The sequence below is a fragment of the Gadus morhua genome, chromosome 16 (assembly GCF_902167405.1).
Source record: "Gadus morhua chromosome 16, gadMor3.0, whole genome shotgun sequence".
Classification (NCBI taxonomy): domain Eukaryota; kingdom Metazoa; phylum Chordata; class Actinopteri; order Gadiformes; family Gadidae; genus Gadus; species Gadus morhua.
Genome location: NC_044063.1, coordinates 10,482,668 through 10,500,726, shown reverse-complemented (window position 1 = coordinate 10,500,726; position 18,059 = coordinate 10,482,668). Strand labels below are relative to the sequence as shown.

Genomic DNA, 18,059 nt, shown 5'->3' with positions numbered 1-18,059 from the left:
ACCCTTCACATTCAAACCCTGTCACACTCATAAATCTGCTCTTCATTGCTGTCTGCGAGAGGTAATAAACATAAAAAAGTAGATATTTTCCATCCGGTTCCATCCGGTTCCAGTGGATGCGTGTCGCTGTAAACCCGGTGTGGGTTGGGTGAGCGTTTTCCCATATGGTTGAAACAAAGCTTGGTTGTCTGCGTCCGGTCCTCGACTGAAGCTGCATCTAATACCGAGCCGTCTTGGCTATGATGTCAGTGGGAGATGGTGGTGACCATTTCTAGGTCACGCTTCAGTCTGTCTGTGTAGAAATGGAATTTCAAAGAATTGTAGTCTCTGTCGTTTCTTCCCTGAAGGAGTTCTCGTGATGCTGACAGGATTCAGTTAGTCAGTGTCAGTCCTGCTTGTGACTCCTGATGTACTGCTTATGTAACTCTATAATAGATGACAGGCCGTCGAAACCGAGACAGTGCATGCACACACACACACACATCGGAGTAGAGTTATTTGCAGATTTTTATTTTTCGTTTTTTATGTTTTGAGAACTCAATAAAACAGTCTTATTTCCTCCCCGTCATTCATCGATTGCCTTTGCACTGAGCTCCTCGGAGGCTTGTTAAAAAGCGGACAAAGACAGCACATTTTTTCAATTCGGTGGAGTTTCTTTTGAAGAGAAATATAAGTCGGCGCACAGTACATAAATAAATCTTCAAAGCTGGAAAAAACGAATTTAGTATGGGTGAAGTGTAATAAGTAACAAATCTACTACTTTCAACTGCTTCTTCTTCGGTCTCCCGGTACTTCTCCCTGCACAAAGCACCTCTCCAACACTGACACTTTGTTGTCTTCAGACGGTAAGTCCATTGATTAACTCAATGGAGGAGTGGAAATCAAAAGCAATGCTGCTTGAATGTCACTATAATAATAGTTTATGAATACACACCACCCCCTGTTCCGAGAGAGAGAGAGAGAGAGAGAGAGAGAGAGAGAGAGAGAGAGAGGGAGAGAGGGAGAGGGGGAGAGAGAGAGAGAGAGAGAGAGAGAGAGAGAGAGGGAGAGAGGGAGAGGGGGAGAGAGAGAGAGAGTGTGTGTTGCGTGTCGGTTGTGTTTTGTATGCCATCTTGTTTTGAGCGCTGCTAAGCCTGGGACTGAAAGGCCATTCAGAGCGCCCAGTCGGGAGGAAGGGCGAGCTGCTGGGCTCCTTGGTCTTTTCACCGGGGGCCCTCGTGTCACCCCAGCACCAGCTCCTCCCTCCCGCCTCCTCACGGGGGCCTCGGCCGTTTTTCTCGGGGTCTGGCGGCGTTTGATGGAGGGATGCCCCAGCAGGGTGCCCGCGGGGGGGCGCCTCGGTTCCCACTCGACGCTGGGACACATCATACGAGCGGGAAACAATCTAGAGAGAAAGCATGAGAGGTAGATTAAGAACAGGGAGACATCCACCCGGTGGTTTAGCATGGTAAAAGAAGGATATAAAAGGAGATAAAAGACCCGGGGGAGAGGGGGCGAGAGAGGGTCTGCTGCGACGCCATGGGGATGCATGAGAGAGAGAGAGAGAGAGAGAGAGAGAGAGAGAGAGAGAGAGAGAGAGAGAGAGAGAGAGAGAGAGAGAGAGAGAGAGAGAGAGAGAGAGAGAGAGAGAGAGAGAGAGAGAGAGAGAGAGAGAGAGAGAGAGAGAGAGAGAGAGAGAGAGAGACTTTGCAAGGAGTTGTGGTTGGTAGGAGATGGTACTTCACTATCTACATTGCAGTTCTTCTCATTAAGATGCTATCGTGTTTGAGCGGGAGGGTTGGGGGGAGATGCCATCAGATTGAAGGGACTGGCCGGGACGGCAGGGGTTGAGACACTTGGCAGAGGGAAAGGCTAGAAACATCCAGGGAAGGACACTTGCTGGGAGAAAAACACACTGTTCTTGTGTATTTTTTAACAGCAGATTTCCAAACATCTTCTATTATTTGTTTTGTTTTTAGGGCGGCTTTTTGAATGAATGTTTTTCTTGAAAAGCAAAGACAAGCCCTGGTACAACCTTTAAGAAGGAGGGCAAGCTTCCTCTGGGACGAAGCAGATACGTTTTTTAAGGCTTGAAATATTTTTCCTGGACAGATAACGAGTGCTAGAAGGAAGGTACGTGATATTCTGTATATGGACAGGGAAATAAGGGCATTGTATCCCTAGCCTCCACCACCACTGCCATGCGACTTGTGTCTCTACTGGTGGTGCTCCTAGCCATGCCGGTCATGTTGGGGGTCCCCAAAGACCCCAATAGTCTGCGGGGCCCCCATCGTCTCCACGCTGGCCCACACAGCTCCCCTCGGTCCGGGTGCAAAATGCGGAAGTCTCCGGGTCCCGGTACAAACCACCAGCACCACAGCGCTCTGAAGGATTCCCACGACAGAGCGCTGACTTGTGACCAGCACTTCCACCGTGAGTACAGCTCAATGGTCAAAAAAACAAACTGTATTTTGACTTAAAGCTGTATTTTGCTTTAAAGTGACGTCTTTGACTCAACATCTCAAAGGGTCAACTCTGGTGCGCCCAACCCGAAACAGGGAAGGTTGTTAAAATATAAAAAGCTGTCCTATGTCGGCTGTCTGGCGGCTCTATTCTCAGCCTGCTGCCATCTCGCTAAGACAGTGACAATTATTTCAATGTGCCTTTTGAGCGTGGGAGGAAAACCCTGCATAGTGCTTGCCCGTGACGCGCCTTTCGGTGGAAAGGAGGCCAGCCGCAGAACACAAACAAACGGATGAGTGATTTGGAAGTTGCTTTTAATCAAGGTCACATTGAATTAATTAAGAGGAAGAGGTTAGGCTTCCTGCTTCAGGAGTGCGTATAGGTTAGCTGTTGTCTTGGGGGGATTGAACACACAGCACATTATGACTGGGAGTCAGAACCTAGGGCCGGCACTGCATTGCAGAAAGCAATCATTCGTTTATTTCATTGAGATTTAAGGGTACTCTGGTTGCTCATATCTTTTTAATCAAGTTGACTTTATTCCGACAGTTGTTAATTGGGACTGTGCGCTGTTACACGAGGCGTACGCGTCCTCAGAGGGCAGTGTTTTCCTCTTCAGCATTTGAGTGTGATTGCGTCTTCATTCTCTGCATGGTCTCTTCATGGCTTCCCCTCAGTCTGCAGCCTTCACCCTGCCGGGCCCCATGCTGCCTGTTCTCTAAGTGGACTTCCCGCTGATAATTTCTCTTATCCAATTCCCCCCCACTAGGCCCCGGATAAAATGTGCCAGTTGGAAGTGCGATGCATGCGATCAACCCAGCCACACCGCTAGAAAACACTAAAACAAAATAAGTGGGCTGTGGACGAACGGGTTTAAAAGTGTTCAGACTTGCGAAGAGGAAAAAACAACCATAATTATCCTGTTTGTGTAGGTTGGTGGGGGGAGATAATATAACAGCAGTTGATGGACGTGGTTCAGTTGATTGTTAGTCATTCAGCATACCGCGACAAAACTCCTCTGCGCTCTTTGTGTGTATGTCCTACAATATAGCGGAAATTCCACTGGAGGGCGCTGTTTGGTAATGAATGTTGGGAGGGTCACCAGGCGAGACATGAACTGAGTAGCCTGGGTTCGCTGGTGTGGGTGCAGAAAAAGTCCCTTTTTGTTATATTCACATCCTCTATAGCCCTACATTTGGGCTTCTCTCCTGTAGCATGTTACATCATTTTATCTGAACCATATTTTTTATTACTTCATGTTTGTACTTAAGTCTTGATAATATAATATAGTCTTAATAAATAAGACTTTATATAAATATATCAATAAATAAATAAGTATGCCACTTAAAATAGGCCCATATAAAATATAGTGTATACATAGAAGCCTATGCAATAGTTATAGGTCAAATATGTCTTTGATTAAATTATTTAGTTTGTAGAATTAAATGTTAAGATGTAACTGATATAACATTGACATAAATTACCAATATTAATTTTCATTTCTGGTTTTGGTATTTTAAATTTGCCCTTTCCATGGCAGAAAGAAAACAGTAACTTACTATACCCAAGGTTGAGCTGAACCTTGATATCCTATTTTTATAAAACCAATCTCAGGTGGAAGAATGAAAGACAGTGAAGCAGAAGTGAAAACGTGTGCTTTACCTTGTATTCCCTCTCTGAGCTCCAAACACAGCAACCCACCGTGCGCCGGGGTGGGATCCAGGCTGGAAGAGGTTAAATTTCCTCTCTGGGATACATTGTTCGCTCTACTGAGGGGAGGGGGGGGGGTAGAATGGCACATACCAATTGACGAGGCATTCCGCTCTCCTGAATGAAACGCGCTGAACGTGAAGTCGTGCTCCCTCCGCTGAGGTTCGGGGGTCTACGCGCATTTGGGGGATCACTAGAATCTTGCAGCAGAACTTCACCGCAACAAACTGATGGCAAAGTTGGATTTGAATTCGGTCGTTTTTGGATGAAGGGAGTTACCGACACGGGAGCGTTGTAACGGAGCCGAGGACAGCAACTTAAAAAGTTTCCGATCTCCACTGACAGATTCAAAAGAGGACTGAAATAATGTGACTCCCAGGAACCCGGTGTGGAATACAACGGACGCTCGCCTGCAACTTGAATATCAGTGTTTTTCGTTTTTTCATTTTTGCACAAAGGAAATAACCTAAATTAATAAAGAGAAACGTGTGGATACTGAGCGCAGAAGGGATATCAATCAAACCAAAGGATTTATCTTCATGTGGTTCTCCCGTTCACTTTAGGCTCACGATTTTTGATTCGAATCAAAAGAGCGCAAATTCAGATTTTAACATTTGAAAACTCGTTTTTCTTTTTATTTCTTGGGTTATTAGATTTTCATTCATACAAAGCCAAAGCAAGCAGATCACTTGTAAATCGGGTTTTACTTCAAACTCGTCATTGCTTTTGTGCGCTCCTACAAAAGCTTTTTTTATTTCTGGATTATTGTGTTTTGGATTTTGACGTCAAGATTATGAAGGAGCGGATGTTTGGATTGAATTCTGAATAATTTGGATCACGCCAGACATTTTTTTTCATCCGAGGGACGTTGAATAATGTCTCCTACTTCTATTGGAGTAGCATTTCTAGTAGGACTTCTCCATGTGTGCTCAGGTAAGCATAGGATGAGCATCTCTTTTCTAAACAACAGCATGATCTATGTTCCTCTGGTTGCAGTTGTGCCGGTGGTAGAATACACCACTTCTGGATAAAAAGAAGCGCATCTTAGACAAAACACAACACAAACAAGCTTTAATCACTTCTGTAACTTGCCCTGGTTGTAATGGATTTATTTCCCCGTTTTTGTTTAACGTATTAGCAATTAAACCTTAATAGTTAAATTAGTGAATGGATTTCACAAACACGAAACCTCGGCCTATTTCATTTCAATACGTAATACACGTCTTGGGGGCCCCTGTATGCAGTGAAGTCCCCCCCCCCCCCCCCCCCCCCCCCCCCCCCCCCCCCCCCCCCCCCCCCCCCTTAACATCACTCTGATATGCACGTTTTGTTCCACATCAACAGTACCCTACATTTTGAGAATGTTGTATCCTTCTTTTATTCCTCCCTGACCTAAAAAAGTACCTCCATTCTGGTGATGGTGTCGTAAGGAATAAGGAACTGTGCTACTTTAGAGAGCTGAGCTTGCACATAGGCACGATAAAGTGCTGAATCCATAAGCGCTAAGTGAAGAGAGCAGCTGTAATCTGTCATTCAGACAGCCTTGGCCCCCTTCGGACCCAGAGTGTCCATGTTTGTCATGGTTCTGTCCAGGGATGACCATTACTGCTGATTGCAGGCTATTCACATAGCCTTATTGGCTTCTCTGGACTATACTATATCCCAATGTACCACATTGTATTGTTCTGTTATGTCTGCTGTTTATACAACAGCCCCAGAGAGGGACAGTACTGTATGGGGTGGTGGTGGTGGTGCTGGGGTTAGGGTTGGGTGTGTGTGTGTGGAGGGGCACGGTTCATCGTAACTTACTCCACACACACGCTGCTCATCTCAGTCGTGTCGTCATGGTCTTGCTGTGCGGCGCGAGCCCCACGTTTCCGGGTCACTAGGTCCAGTGTTGACGGGCAGCCAATGGCGGCCACCCGGGCTATGATACATTAGAGCGAAGCCTTTGTACCCGGCAGCAAACAAGGCGTCCACCGCCACAACAAAAGAGAAGGGGGACTCGGTGGAACCTGTTCATGCAGTTGAGGTGAAAAGAGGAGTTTGCTTAGACAATATTTGGCGGTTTAGAGGCCGACAATGGGCCACTTGTTTGGTTTCCATGCAGGCCTCCATCCACGTTGTTTTACAGACAAGGTACCGGGGTTCCAGCCAGGTGGTGCTGCCTGACACCAGGGTCTGGTTTACGGCACTATATTACAGCCTCCGCCCGCCTGTGTAATTAACTATAAGTAACAGTCAGGGTAATTGTTTTCAAGTTAAAACCTGAAGGGGATACCTTAGTGTGTTTCCTAATGTCTCTAAGGACGGGGTCTTTCAGCACCCTGGGAACCCAACCAAAGGCAATAACACTAAGGCGGAGAAGTATAAGTGAAGACTGCAGGGTCTTATTAACACCAGCATCACCGCAGCCTTGTGGTGGAACAATTTGAGCTAATATATCTTTTTTGTTTTCCTCTAATATGACAACTCTTTAGCGCCGGCTGTCACTTCAGTTGCAGCTTTATACTTTGACTGAGTGTCTGTCTGCAGGCGGACATTGTAAACCTATGTCTGTGTGTGACTTTGGGTCTCTCTCTCTCTCTCTTTCTCCTTCTCTTCTCTTCTCTTCTCTTCTCTTCTCTTCTCTTCTCTTCTCTTCTCTTCTCTCTCGCTCTCTCTCTCTCTCTCTCTCTCTCAAAAGCACTTTATCATCATAGAGTTCAAATGTTAGCTGAACCTCCCAATTGCTTTTCCCCCTGAATTGAGTCTTTGTTTAATGGTGAGTTAAGCTAGCGCCCTGCGTCTGCGTCTGCGTCTGTGTCTGCGTCTGCGTCTGTGTGTGTGTGTGTGTGTGTGTGTGTGTGTGTGTGCGCGCTCCAGACCGCGAGCATGCAGGAAGACAAAGCAGTTCCCATGCGCTGAAGGCTCAAACGCACCGCCTTAAACCTCAGGAACTGCGCCACCGTGATGGAGGAGAGGGCAGAGATAGATCCCTAGACCAGACCCCCGCAATCATCCACTACAGGAAGCCGGGTCAGGGGTCGGATCGGAGGGGTCGTCTGGGTTAGTCCCATGTTGGGGTTTTTGGTGGGGCAGGCTGGGGGGGAATGTTCCTGTCATGACCGAGAAGAGACCCCGCAGACATGACGGTTTCCAATTACGCCCAGTGCTATGGATGTGTGTGATGTGTGCGATGTCTGTGGCGAGGCGTCAGAAGTTGGAGAGGCGTGAGAAGAAGAAGAAGAAGAAGAAGAAGAAGAGGAAGAGGATGAGGAGGAGGAGGAAGAGGCCTAGCTGTAGGCCGAGATGAAGCTGTCAAGCAGATGCTGGCGCAGACCGTTGATGCTGGATTATGGAGCTGCTTGTCAGGGAAATTGGATTACACACCACTTTACCCCGAAGAAGAAAAAGGATTCCATGTTAGCCGTTAATAAGGTGGTTAGGGGGGTGACATTGTTGTGTGAGGGGAGGGTCTTGGGGGTGAGTTCACGATGGGAACACTGCTCGCGTATTACCAGCGGGATTAATTGACACAGATACGACTCGTGCTTAGCAAGCTTTTCCGTAAAAGTGGACAGCTTGCATATGTGTCTGGATTATATATACATATATTTATATAAATGTGTCTGTGTCGTACAGGCAGCAGAAAGATGAGTACAGAGACAGGGAGAGGGAGATAGAGAGATGGCCAGTGAGACAAATGTGACCGCGCCGGGCCCTTGTGAAACTTGTGGTGGCTTGCTGATTGCCTCCTTGGTTTGTCTGAAGGCTTTCTAAATTGATGCCTTCATCCATCTCCGGCTGTCCTGTTATCAGGTGATCTATCCTAGGCAGACAGGGAGCGCTTGTTATCTCCCCCCCTCCCTCCCTCCTAGCCTTTGCAGCGAGCTGTACCTTTCCTCGCCTCAGAGTCTGCGGTTCAGACCAGGGTAAAGAGAGGTGCGGCCATCCAACCTTGTTTGATGGGAAATTATACTCTATAAATGCCACATCTCTCGAGATAAGGAGGTTATTGATTACCAGGTGTGGTTGGTCGGGGTTTGATAAATCAAACCTCTCGCTCATGAGCCTGATTATGGCATTGTCTCGAGGAGGGGAAAAAACATTTGAATCGCCGCTGTTGTAAATTCTTGTCGTGATTATGTTTAATCATGATTGTGCTGATGTGGGCCCAAGAGGAATGTTCTGCTTTATGACTGCAAGCGGAAGTGTGTGTGTATGTCCAAGGATAGGTGTGCTTCGATGCCCGTGTGTTTGTGTATTTGTAAATGTGTGTGTATGCCTGCCTGCGTTTGTGTGTGCAATGCATGCGTGTATTTGTTTTTGTGTGTGTGTGTGTATTTGTTATTGTGTATCTTGTGTCAGGGCCAGCGCCTGACTATGTGTCACAGCTGAGAGTTTGTGAAGAGGGCAGAGGGAGTGGTGCCCTGTTAATCAGTCTCTACCCCCGCATCACACACCACCACCACCTCCACACCACCACCTCCACACCACCTCCCCACTGAGTGGAGCGTCCTGACAAATTGAGTCCTAAGTGGTGATAAATAGCGGCCGCCCTCCACCCCCAGTGTGGGGATGATATGACAGGACTCAGTGGGCTCCAGGGCCAATTAATGGACCAGGGCCCCGGGGTCACACCGGCCTGCCTCTGCTGTCCTCTCACTCACACATTCCTCACTCGGTGCACACACACACACAGACACACACACACACACACACACACACACACACACACACACACACACACACACACACTCTCAGACGGACAACAGATGCACACAGACACACACACACTCGAGCACACACACACGCACGCACACACGCACGCACGCACGCACACATGCACACTTATTGAAGCCTTCCTTCAACTTTTCACAATGTATGACTTTTCAACCGAGAGGGAAATAATAAGAAGTTTATGAAGTATTGTGCTCCACTTTCTGTGCCCCCTGTCGTGGTGTTGCATGCTGGAATATTCTGGAGGTGGGAGTGTGTGTGTGCGTGTGTGTGTGTGGTTAGATATATCGGGGTCCATGAGAGAACTTATCTCCGACGTGATGCGTGCCTTACACAGGTGTGAGGTGTCGGGCTCCACAGAGCTGCTCATCTCGGTAATGTCCACTAATGCCGTTAATATTATCCTAATCCGAGCCGAGCCTGGTTTAGACCCTGTGATCCGGGATTAGAGGGAGATTCGTTCGGTCAAATCACACATAGGAATGTGTGTGTACGTCTTTGTGTGTGTCGCAGTGTTGGTCCGTGTGTGTGTGTGCTTGCATATGTAGGCATTATTATGTGCCTCAGTGTATGTACATGCATATTTGTTAGTGTGCATCAGTTTGTATCAATTTGTATGCGTGTGTATATCAATGTGTGTGTGTGTGTGTGTGTGTGACTGTGTGTGTGTATCAATGTGTGTGTGTGTGCACTTGCATATGTAGGCATTTTTGTGCGCGTCAGTGTGTGCATGCATATGTGTTTGTGTGCATCAGTTTGATTCAATTTGTGTGTGTGTTTGTGTGTGTGTGTGTGTGTGTGTGTGAGTATCAATGTGTGAGTGTGTGTGTGTATCAATGTGTGAGTGTGTGTGTGTATCCATGTGTGTGTGTGTGTGTGTGTGTGTGTGTGTGTGTGTGTGTGTGTGCGTGTGTGTGTGTGCGTGTGTGTGTGTGTGTGCGTGACAAGGTGGCTGGTGGATGTAGTTCAGCGTGCGGCCACGGCTAAACGTCAGACGGACCAGATAGGGCCTAAAAAAAAAAAAAGTTTGGTTCCTGTTGGTTGTCAGTTGAGGTCATGGGTAGGTAGGGAATTTATTTTATTTTTTTATTTTATTTTTTCCAGCGGCAGCGAATGATAGGTAGGTTGTTTTCATTTAAAAACGAGAAAATTCGCTCATCCTTGTACAGAATGAAGAGGTGCTGTACCAAAACGTAATTATAGTTTGCATCAAAAACATTTTTTTTTTTTTTTTTTTTTTTTTTTTATAAAGCTCATAAAATAATTTGGGTCGCACATAAATTGACAGGGTCGGTCGGAAACCGGAACCAAACAAAAATTTTTTTTAGGCCTAGCCGCTTTAATTAAAGTTACCATGAGGTGAAATAAATAAGGAGACCACTCCTAATGATGTGCCCGCTCCGACCATGCCGTAATGGGGCTGAAAGGCCTCTTTAATTGGATTAATTACCAGACCCACTTGGCGTCAACGGGGTCTTGTTCGCTGATAGGCATGTCACTTCTGAGACTGGATTAAGATGGTCCAGATAACGACGGTGATTATGATGCGCAGGAAGCATCCACGTGACCACACGGGCCCGTCCCGCCGACGGTATTCAAATCCCCCCGGAACGGAGAGGTCCCTCTTTCCAGAGCCTTTTTGGAGGCGAGTTTTGGCTGTGAAGGAGAGTCTTTTTCTAGCTTGCGTGGCGTCGACGTGTGAGTGTAATTAAATTACTTAACATTGCTGGGTGTCTCATTTTGGTGTCTGTCTGCGTTCCAGCAGACTAAGCCCTATGGACTGAAGCATAAACTGATTAGGGACTCTCCTTTTTTTTTTTTTCCTCCTTGACGATTGATGTTATTACTGTTGGTAAGCTGTTGTGTTTTCAAGCTCAGTGGGACAGAGGGGAGGGTCGACATCACAGACGACCGGTGGTTATCAGATCGCCATGTCGCTTTGTGCATGTTGCTGTTGACAGTTGATGGCGGACAGCGAGCCCAAGCGATGGTGGCTCTGTGTGGGAGTGATGAACGGTTCACCCTTATTGGATGAAAGATGTTCCTAGGTGACTGGCTGTCTGATTTCCCCAATGGGATCTTCAGGAATTGGGGGGCTCAGCTTTTAACGCGCAGTGATGATTCATAATAATAAAGTAAGGAATGGGAATAACATTTAATGACCTGAAGGACACATTTCAACATCGTGCTCACAAAATTGAATTTTTTTTTGTTAAATCAAGAAACATCTCCCCAGTGAAATATTTTCTATATAGAGAGGAACATTCAGGTTTGCAGAGAGGGGCAGAGATGGAGCTGAAACATGGAGCCCTCTCTCTCCATCCCCCGCCATCCCCCCATGTTATTTTGCCCCAGTTTTTGCCTTTTTTTTGTGGCCGGTCAGCGGCAAATCCTTTCATAGATAAAGCACGCTGACACGCAGAGAGAGAGAGAGAGAGAGAGAGAGAGAGAGAGAGAGAGAGAGAGAGAGAGAGTGAGAGTGAGAGTGAGAGAGAGAGAGAGAGAGAGAGAGAGAGAGAGCCTGCGGAGACTGAGATGTGCCGGCCGCTTTGTGTCGCCGCGACAGGGCGGCTGTAAGGCGGTGGAGGAGGGGAGAATGTTCATCGGGGTCTAAGGGTGTGTGTGTGTGTGTGTGCCTGTCTGTGTGGGTTTGTATGTGTTTGTGCATGTGTGTGTTTGTGTGCGTGCACAAAGGTGTGTGTCGGGTTGTGTGTGTGTCCGTGGGGTATTGCAGTATGTGTATCTGTTTGTATGTGTGTGTGTGTGTGTGTGTGTGTATGTACGTGCATGCGCGTGTTTTTGGGGTTGTGTGTGTGTGTATGTATGGGTCTTTGGGGTTGTTCAGTGTGTGTGTGTGTGTGTGTGTGTTCGCTGTGGGGTTTAGGAAAGGAGGAGGAGGTGGGGGTGGTGGGGGTGGTGGGGGTGGGGCTGGTTTACACAAAGCCTACCCTGGGGTGGAGGATGAGGGGAAGGGCTGGGGTGGGGGGGGGCGGAGGAGCAGGAGGGAGGACGAATGGGAGGGGGACATGCATGAGACGGCGGCCCAGGGAGTCCTCCCGATCTGGGGCTCCAAGATCCCCGGGGGTCCCTCGGTGTGGATCTGCTGCTGAGGGCCCACAGCGCCAGATTCCGCCAAGGAAAGGACTGACGGTTTTGTCTTTCCCCTTGCTCTAGAGACGGACCCAGGGAGGGTGCTGTGGACGGACGGACGGGGGGGGGTTGATAGGTTTTCTTAAAGTGCTGAGCAGACTGAAAGACAGTGGTTGGAGGAGCCTCTTTGATGTGGCAGCACAGCAGGGGCCCGGGTCCGGCGGGGCCCTTGAGTCTCGCTACACTCTGCACACTCCTGCGCAGAGACTGTGCTGAAACTTCCTGAAGGCCTGGTGCTGGCCGCCAGGCCCCGGGGCCCCAGTGGGATGCAGGGTTGGCTGGGCCCTGGGACAGGGGCTCGCTGGGTTGGCTGGGCCCTGGGACAGGGGCTCGCTGGGCTGGCTGGGCCCTGGGACAGGGGCTCGCTGGGCTGGCTGGGCTTTCAGCTGTGGTGCAGGAGGGGCTGCTTGCGGCCATGTGGGGAGCTCTTGTGGTGCATTTTAAAGAGGCTCAGACCCCCTCCCTCCCTCTCCCTCTCTCTCTCCCTCCCGCCGTCCCTCCCCCTTTTATTTCCCCCTACTGAGAGATGGCATTGTGGAAAACTTCTGTTTTGCCCATTTCCTTCTTTTTCCCTCTTATTCTCCTTGAGTTAACCCCCCCCCCCCCCCCATTCCAGCCTCCACAAGGCCTAGTCTATTCCCCCCCCACCCCCCCTCCCCCCACACACACACTCTATCCTTCCCATCAATGGCTTGGATACACTTTTGAAATGCTAAAACCTCTCTTTAGTTATAACTGACGGGGGGGAAATACCATTAAGCTGAATAGGCGGTGGAATAGATTGAATTAGCAGTTAAAAGAGAGACTGTTAATTGGTTGATTAATACCCTCGGCCCCACCCAGTTGAGCTCCGGCCATTCAAGACTCCCACGATTGATAAGACTGCTCCATCTTCATGCGTCTTAGTTGATTGACAGGTCGGACGAGGACCAATGAACCTCTTCCCGAGTATATACCCGTCGTCGGCTTGGAGACGCGTTTCACACTGTTCACTTTGAATTGGGAGCCGTCTTATTTTTAGCATCGGCGCACCTTGCGCTGTGCTGTTGGGATGCCAATAAAAGATGGCTGGGAATTCAAAGCAAACAGGGTCTCAGATCTCAGCACTGGAAGCGTCTGGATGAATCCAGCGGAAATGTTATCAGAACGGGTCCTCGGGCCATTTCAGTCGCACAAAGGGATGGTGATAAAGACAAGAAAAAGTGGGGGATGCGCTGTACTTAAAAAGGAAGCACGTGGAACGAGTGCCATAATTACCGAGGAAGGTGACCTTGGAATTCAACCATAGGCCTGCTGTTGTTGGCGGAGCCTCCAGCGTAACCATGGCGAGGAGGCCTCAGACTGACTAGCTGAATTTACTGCATGTAAACAACTCGGGAGATTAACGCCAATCCGGAAACGTCAGCGGCTTTACGTGGCCGTAAAACAACACGGTTTATTCCTGATACCAGTATTAACAACACAACAGCCGCTTGTAATTGCAGGGTTTCTTTCTCTCTCCTCCTAACTCCAGATTGTCTCAAAGTGGAGTGAGCAGTTGTTCATACTCACTTAGCCCTGTCAAGATGCATTCTGTACGTCCCAGCCTTTTCAACAGGACTGATACATTGCACTTATTATAATAAGAATAATGGCAGCTTCAAGAGCTTTTCAACTGTAAATACCACTTTGAAAGACCTGTTTTCTAACCCTCTCTCCTGTAACCCCCCCCCCCACACACACACACATACACACACACACACACACACACACACACACAAACACAGGCTGCTTAAAATGCACCAATAGCAGTTTCCCACCCCCTCTCTTTCTCTCCTCCAGCCCCCCCTCTACAACCTATCTAGCCCTCCCCCCCTCCCCCTGACTCCAACGCATTCAAACTCTGACTCCTTTTGAAAGGCCTGATTGAATGAAAATTGCAGTTTGGAAATATATCTGTTTTTTGTGTGTGTGAATGCAAACCTTTTGCAAAGTTTCCAAAGTTTAATAGGAGACTCTCTCCCTACAATTGTGGGGCTTGCTGTCTCCTTGGCTGTCAACATATCGGAGAAAATAAAGGGTCTGCACACACTCTAACGAATGTTGTCCGACCTGATTGTTGTGATTTCTTTTCGGCATTCAGTCTTGACAGGCTGTGTTTATCCGTCCTCATTATATCCCATAATAAGGACCTACCTACCATTCATTTCTTCCTTTTTACCTCTAGCCTGAGCTTCTAATGTTAATGATAGGCACTATCGGGGCAGGCTGAAATGAGGCCAAACCAGTCAGTCTGGACTCTTAGCATTGCTAGCATCAAATTAAAGTATTACACTTGCCTAGCCCTTTCATTTTGATTGAGCTAAGCTTATGCTAATCTCTCCTGGGATTGTTTTATTTACTTTTAATTTGTTCATTTTATTTTATGAATTTGGTTATAAACTTGATTATACCGTTCCCGCGGTGTGCTTTTGCCATTAGTGTTCCCGTTCCTCTACCCCCACTCCCACTCCAAAGGGAAATCAAGAGTTTCTGTGAAATGTCAATAATCTCTGTAACGGTTTGTGGTTTTGAATGCAGCTTTGAATCTCTCAGTTTCACAACACTGTGTTGTGAAACAGGGAACAGGGATGCATGTACAATCAAGTCCTCTTTAGTGTTCGTACATCTCAAAGAGATCTTACCACACACACTGTCCCGTATACCTGTACAGCCGGGTCTGTTGTTTTACGCTCGTTTGAGTCAGTGTGTGTGTGTGTGTGTGTGTGTGTGTGGGGGGGGGGGGGGGGGTGGGGGGGGGGTCGAGGACGAGGAGGTTCATGTGGATGTTGGACAATCGACAGAATTTTCAGTCGCCGTCTGGAAGAAGGGGGAAAATCTAATTTCGTTTTAATGCGTCTGGAGAAGGGCTCCTTGCGGATTCTGCCCCTTCATTAAATTCTGACCGAATATCTCCTGAGCATGGCATGGCAGGTCTCGCGCCCCAGTGTCCTCTTTCCAGGCCGGGGGTGTTGAGCAGTTGTGGACGGTTCGAGTTCCATGGAGCCTGGCCCAGGGCCATGCCCCCCCCAAAGACCCAGGGATGGTGTCTCTGGACCGGGGGGGGGGGGGGGGGGGGGGGGGCTGGCTCCACCGAGTCTCCACCGAGTCTCCACCTCTAGCCCCAATCTGAAAGCCGCGTTTCACATTATAACAAAAAAAAAAAGTTAAACTTTATTTGCAGCTGCAGCAGAGGGAGAGACACGGTGAGGCCTCACATGCATGCATGCATGCATGGAACGCAGGACTGCACACACACACATTGTCAGCGTGGCACCATGCGCCCGGGATCGGAGCCCTTTAACCTTTGGGCAGCAGAAGCCGGAGTGCTGAGGCTCTGTGTCCGCCGTAAGCATGGTGCCCTTGACCGAGGAGCTGGAGCTGAAATTCCCTCTCAACACCCAGCTGTCTGGGAGATTTGTTTCCGAATGTGTCCGGGCGAACATTTCAAATAGCCTACATAAGCTGTTAAGGTCATCAGCTCAGTGGACAGACAAACTGAAACACGAAACCCCTTCCAGCCGTAGAGCCATATCGGGCCTACACTCCATCAGCTAAATAACATGTAAAAAGCATTTGAGGGTATTATTTTTTAAGGCTATACCCGCCCTTCGCTCGCTGTTGGCAGCCTTTCAGAGGGGTTCTTATAGTTGGCACTGGGCCCACATGCCGTGCACTGTAGCGCGCTTGTGCCAGCTGAGTGTGCACCACCAGCCCACCTTCTCTTTACACACACACAGAGACAGTAACACACGCGCACACACTCTCACACACACACACACACACACACACACAAACACATACACACACACACACACACACACACACACACACACACACACACACACATACACACATACACTAATACACACACACTCACAATCACATACACACATACACTGACACACACAAACACATATACACACACTAACATACACACACAAACACACACACACACACACACACACACACACACACACACACACACACACACACACACACACACACACTAACAAACACATACACTAACAAACACATATACACAAACATATACACACACACACTAACATACACACACACACACACACACACACACACACACACACACACACACACACACACACACACACACACACACACACACACACACACACACACACACACACACACACAGACAAACACACGCACACACACAGCCCTCCCTTCCAACCAGCTTGCTCCATGCCACCTATCACAATCTTGTCATGGTCGGTCACAGGACCAGAAATACCTCAGGCCGGGCAGAGAGTGACCTTGGGACCTAAAGACCACAGGACCTCACAGTGTACACCACTCGCCCTGCAGGGTGGAGGTGGAACTTCATGGAGTTCTGCATGGTTATGCACAGAGAGAGCACTCTGTACAACGATTGCAACCATACTGTTTTATTTATTTTCGCACATTTGGCCTGATTCTATTATAGGGCCAGATTGTATTAAATTGTTGTATTCTGTTACTTATTGCTCAGGGAACCATCCGCACAAATATTTTTAGAAAGCAGACGATAATTTGTAGCCCGGTACTTTCAGGGGGTCTCCCCTGACGACGCACCCCCCCCCCCCCCCCCATCCAGCGGTTTAGAGCGAGGAGTCCGTAGTAATGAGAGCAGCGCGGTCTCACGCTGGGAAGTACACGGAGCAGCATATTCAATTAGCCCTCCTCTCTCTTTGCTACAGTGCTGCGGGGCACTTTGATCCAGCGCTGGTCAAACCTCATTAAGAACGCGCCTTGCAGGGGAACAACATAACAAAATGGGATTGGCATCCTGTTTAATATTTTCGTCCAGTGGTCGGCTAATGCATTTCGGGTTTGGTTGTGAGAACATAATAGAACATACACACTCGAGGATCAAAGTTCTTGCTTGTTTCTTTTTTCGCCAATACCGATCTCGGAACCACACAGTCAATATTTAATGTATGGATAGTTGGGACGTTAGTTTTAGAGTGTGGTTCGACCCACTGTGGGCCTTACAGCAATACTGGTTTGTGCCTCAGTAATAATGTATTGTATTCGTTATTAATACATAAATCAATGTATTGCAGCATATTGACCGGTGTTGTATTGATCGTGACCCCTGTTACAGACCAATATGTTATTTGCAGCCTTGGTATACGTCTGTTGTTAAGCTAAGAATGATATTAATTACTTCCTAGTATTTCTTCTCCTCCCTGCTTCTTAAACGATTTCCTTGGTTTCTGGGTCCCCTAAGAGCCTAAACCCTCTCTTCTAGGGCCCCATACCCTGGAAATCCTATAGAACATGAATTCAGGCTTTGCTGCAGCTTGATTAGTTCAGTCTGTGCAAGAGAGAGAGAGACATAGACAAACAGACAAGTAAGACGAACAGACTGTTTGCTTCCATCCAGTGCTCTGTCAGTCCCGTCTGCCTTTGTTCCACGGCCATTTTGACAGCTCTTCTCCTAACAAGCCTTTCTGTCCCCCTCTGCGCACCGCGTCCTCGCCTCGCCGCTCAGCGGCTACGATGAAGCACAGCGTCTACGATGAAGCACAGCGTCTCTGTGTATCTGGAAAAAACACACACAGGAGGGCACGGCAGATACGCCGGCCTTTCGGCCTCCTCCAGAGTTTGAGAGCTTCCATTCGTGTTCCGTAATATTCAGTGGAGCAGGCTTGCATGAGTGAGGTCTGCAGCTCAGCCCCAATTGGATCCCGCGGGTTAATGCTCGAAATGCATTATTTATTTTATTTATTTTTTATAAACGTGGCAGGCGTACCGTGTCAAAGCCACTGCAGATGATTACAGCATGTGGTGGGTTACACCGAACCATACTTCTGAAAGTCTAGGAAATCTCAACGCCTGTGAGTGATTCATATCGGCTGTTATCGGCCCATATCTTAAATGTTGAACCGGGGCCTGGTAACAAAGAGAGCTGGGGTCATTAGATGCAGATAAGGGATCTCTTTGTTTCTGGGCTTACACACTCAGCGTGTTATCAGACCCTCTGTTATCTACCACTT

The 18,059-nt window shown here is 48.2% G+C and overlaps 1 protein-coding gene and 1 long non-coding RNA gene across 4 annotated transcripts in view; one reads left to right on the top strand and one right to left on the bottom strand.

The window, feature by feature from the left end:
* Positions 1-489: 489 nt before the first annotated feature.
* LOC115561216 (uncharacterized) lies at positions 490-4,226 on the bottom strand. The gene is made up of 2 exons (XR_003979880.1): positions 4,105-4,226; positions 490-1,384 (listed from the first exon to the last, which is right to left on the bottom strand). It is a non-coding gene; the product is annotated as an uncharacterized LOC115561216 (long non-coding RNA).
* A 44-nt stretch (positions 4,227-4,270) lies between these two features.
* robo1 (roundabout, axon guidance receptor, homolog 1 (Drosophila)) overlaps positions 4,271-18,059 on the top strand; it is a 167,324-nt gene continuing 153,535 nt past the window's right edge. For 2 of the 3 annotated variants that reach the window (XM_030381045.1, XM_030381046.1), the window contains exon 1: positions 4,271-5,085. In XM_030381045.1, coding sequence (XP_030236905.1) covers positions 5,028-5,085 — 58 coding nt within the window. In that variant the 5' untranslated portion in view covers positions 4,271-5,027. The remainder of the gene's footprint in view (positions 5,086-18,059) is intronic. The other variant, XM_030381044.1, reaches the window with a different exon arrangement.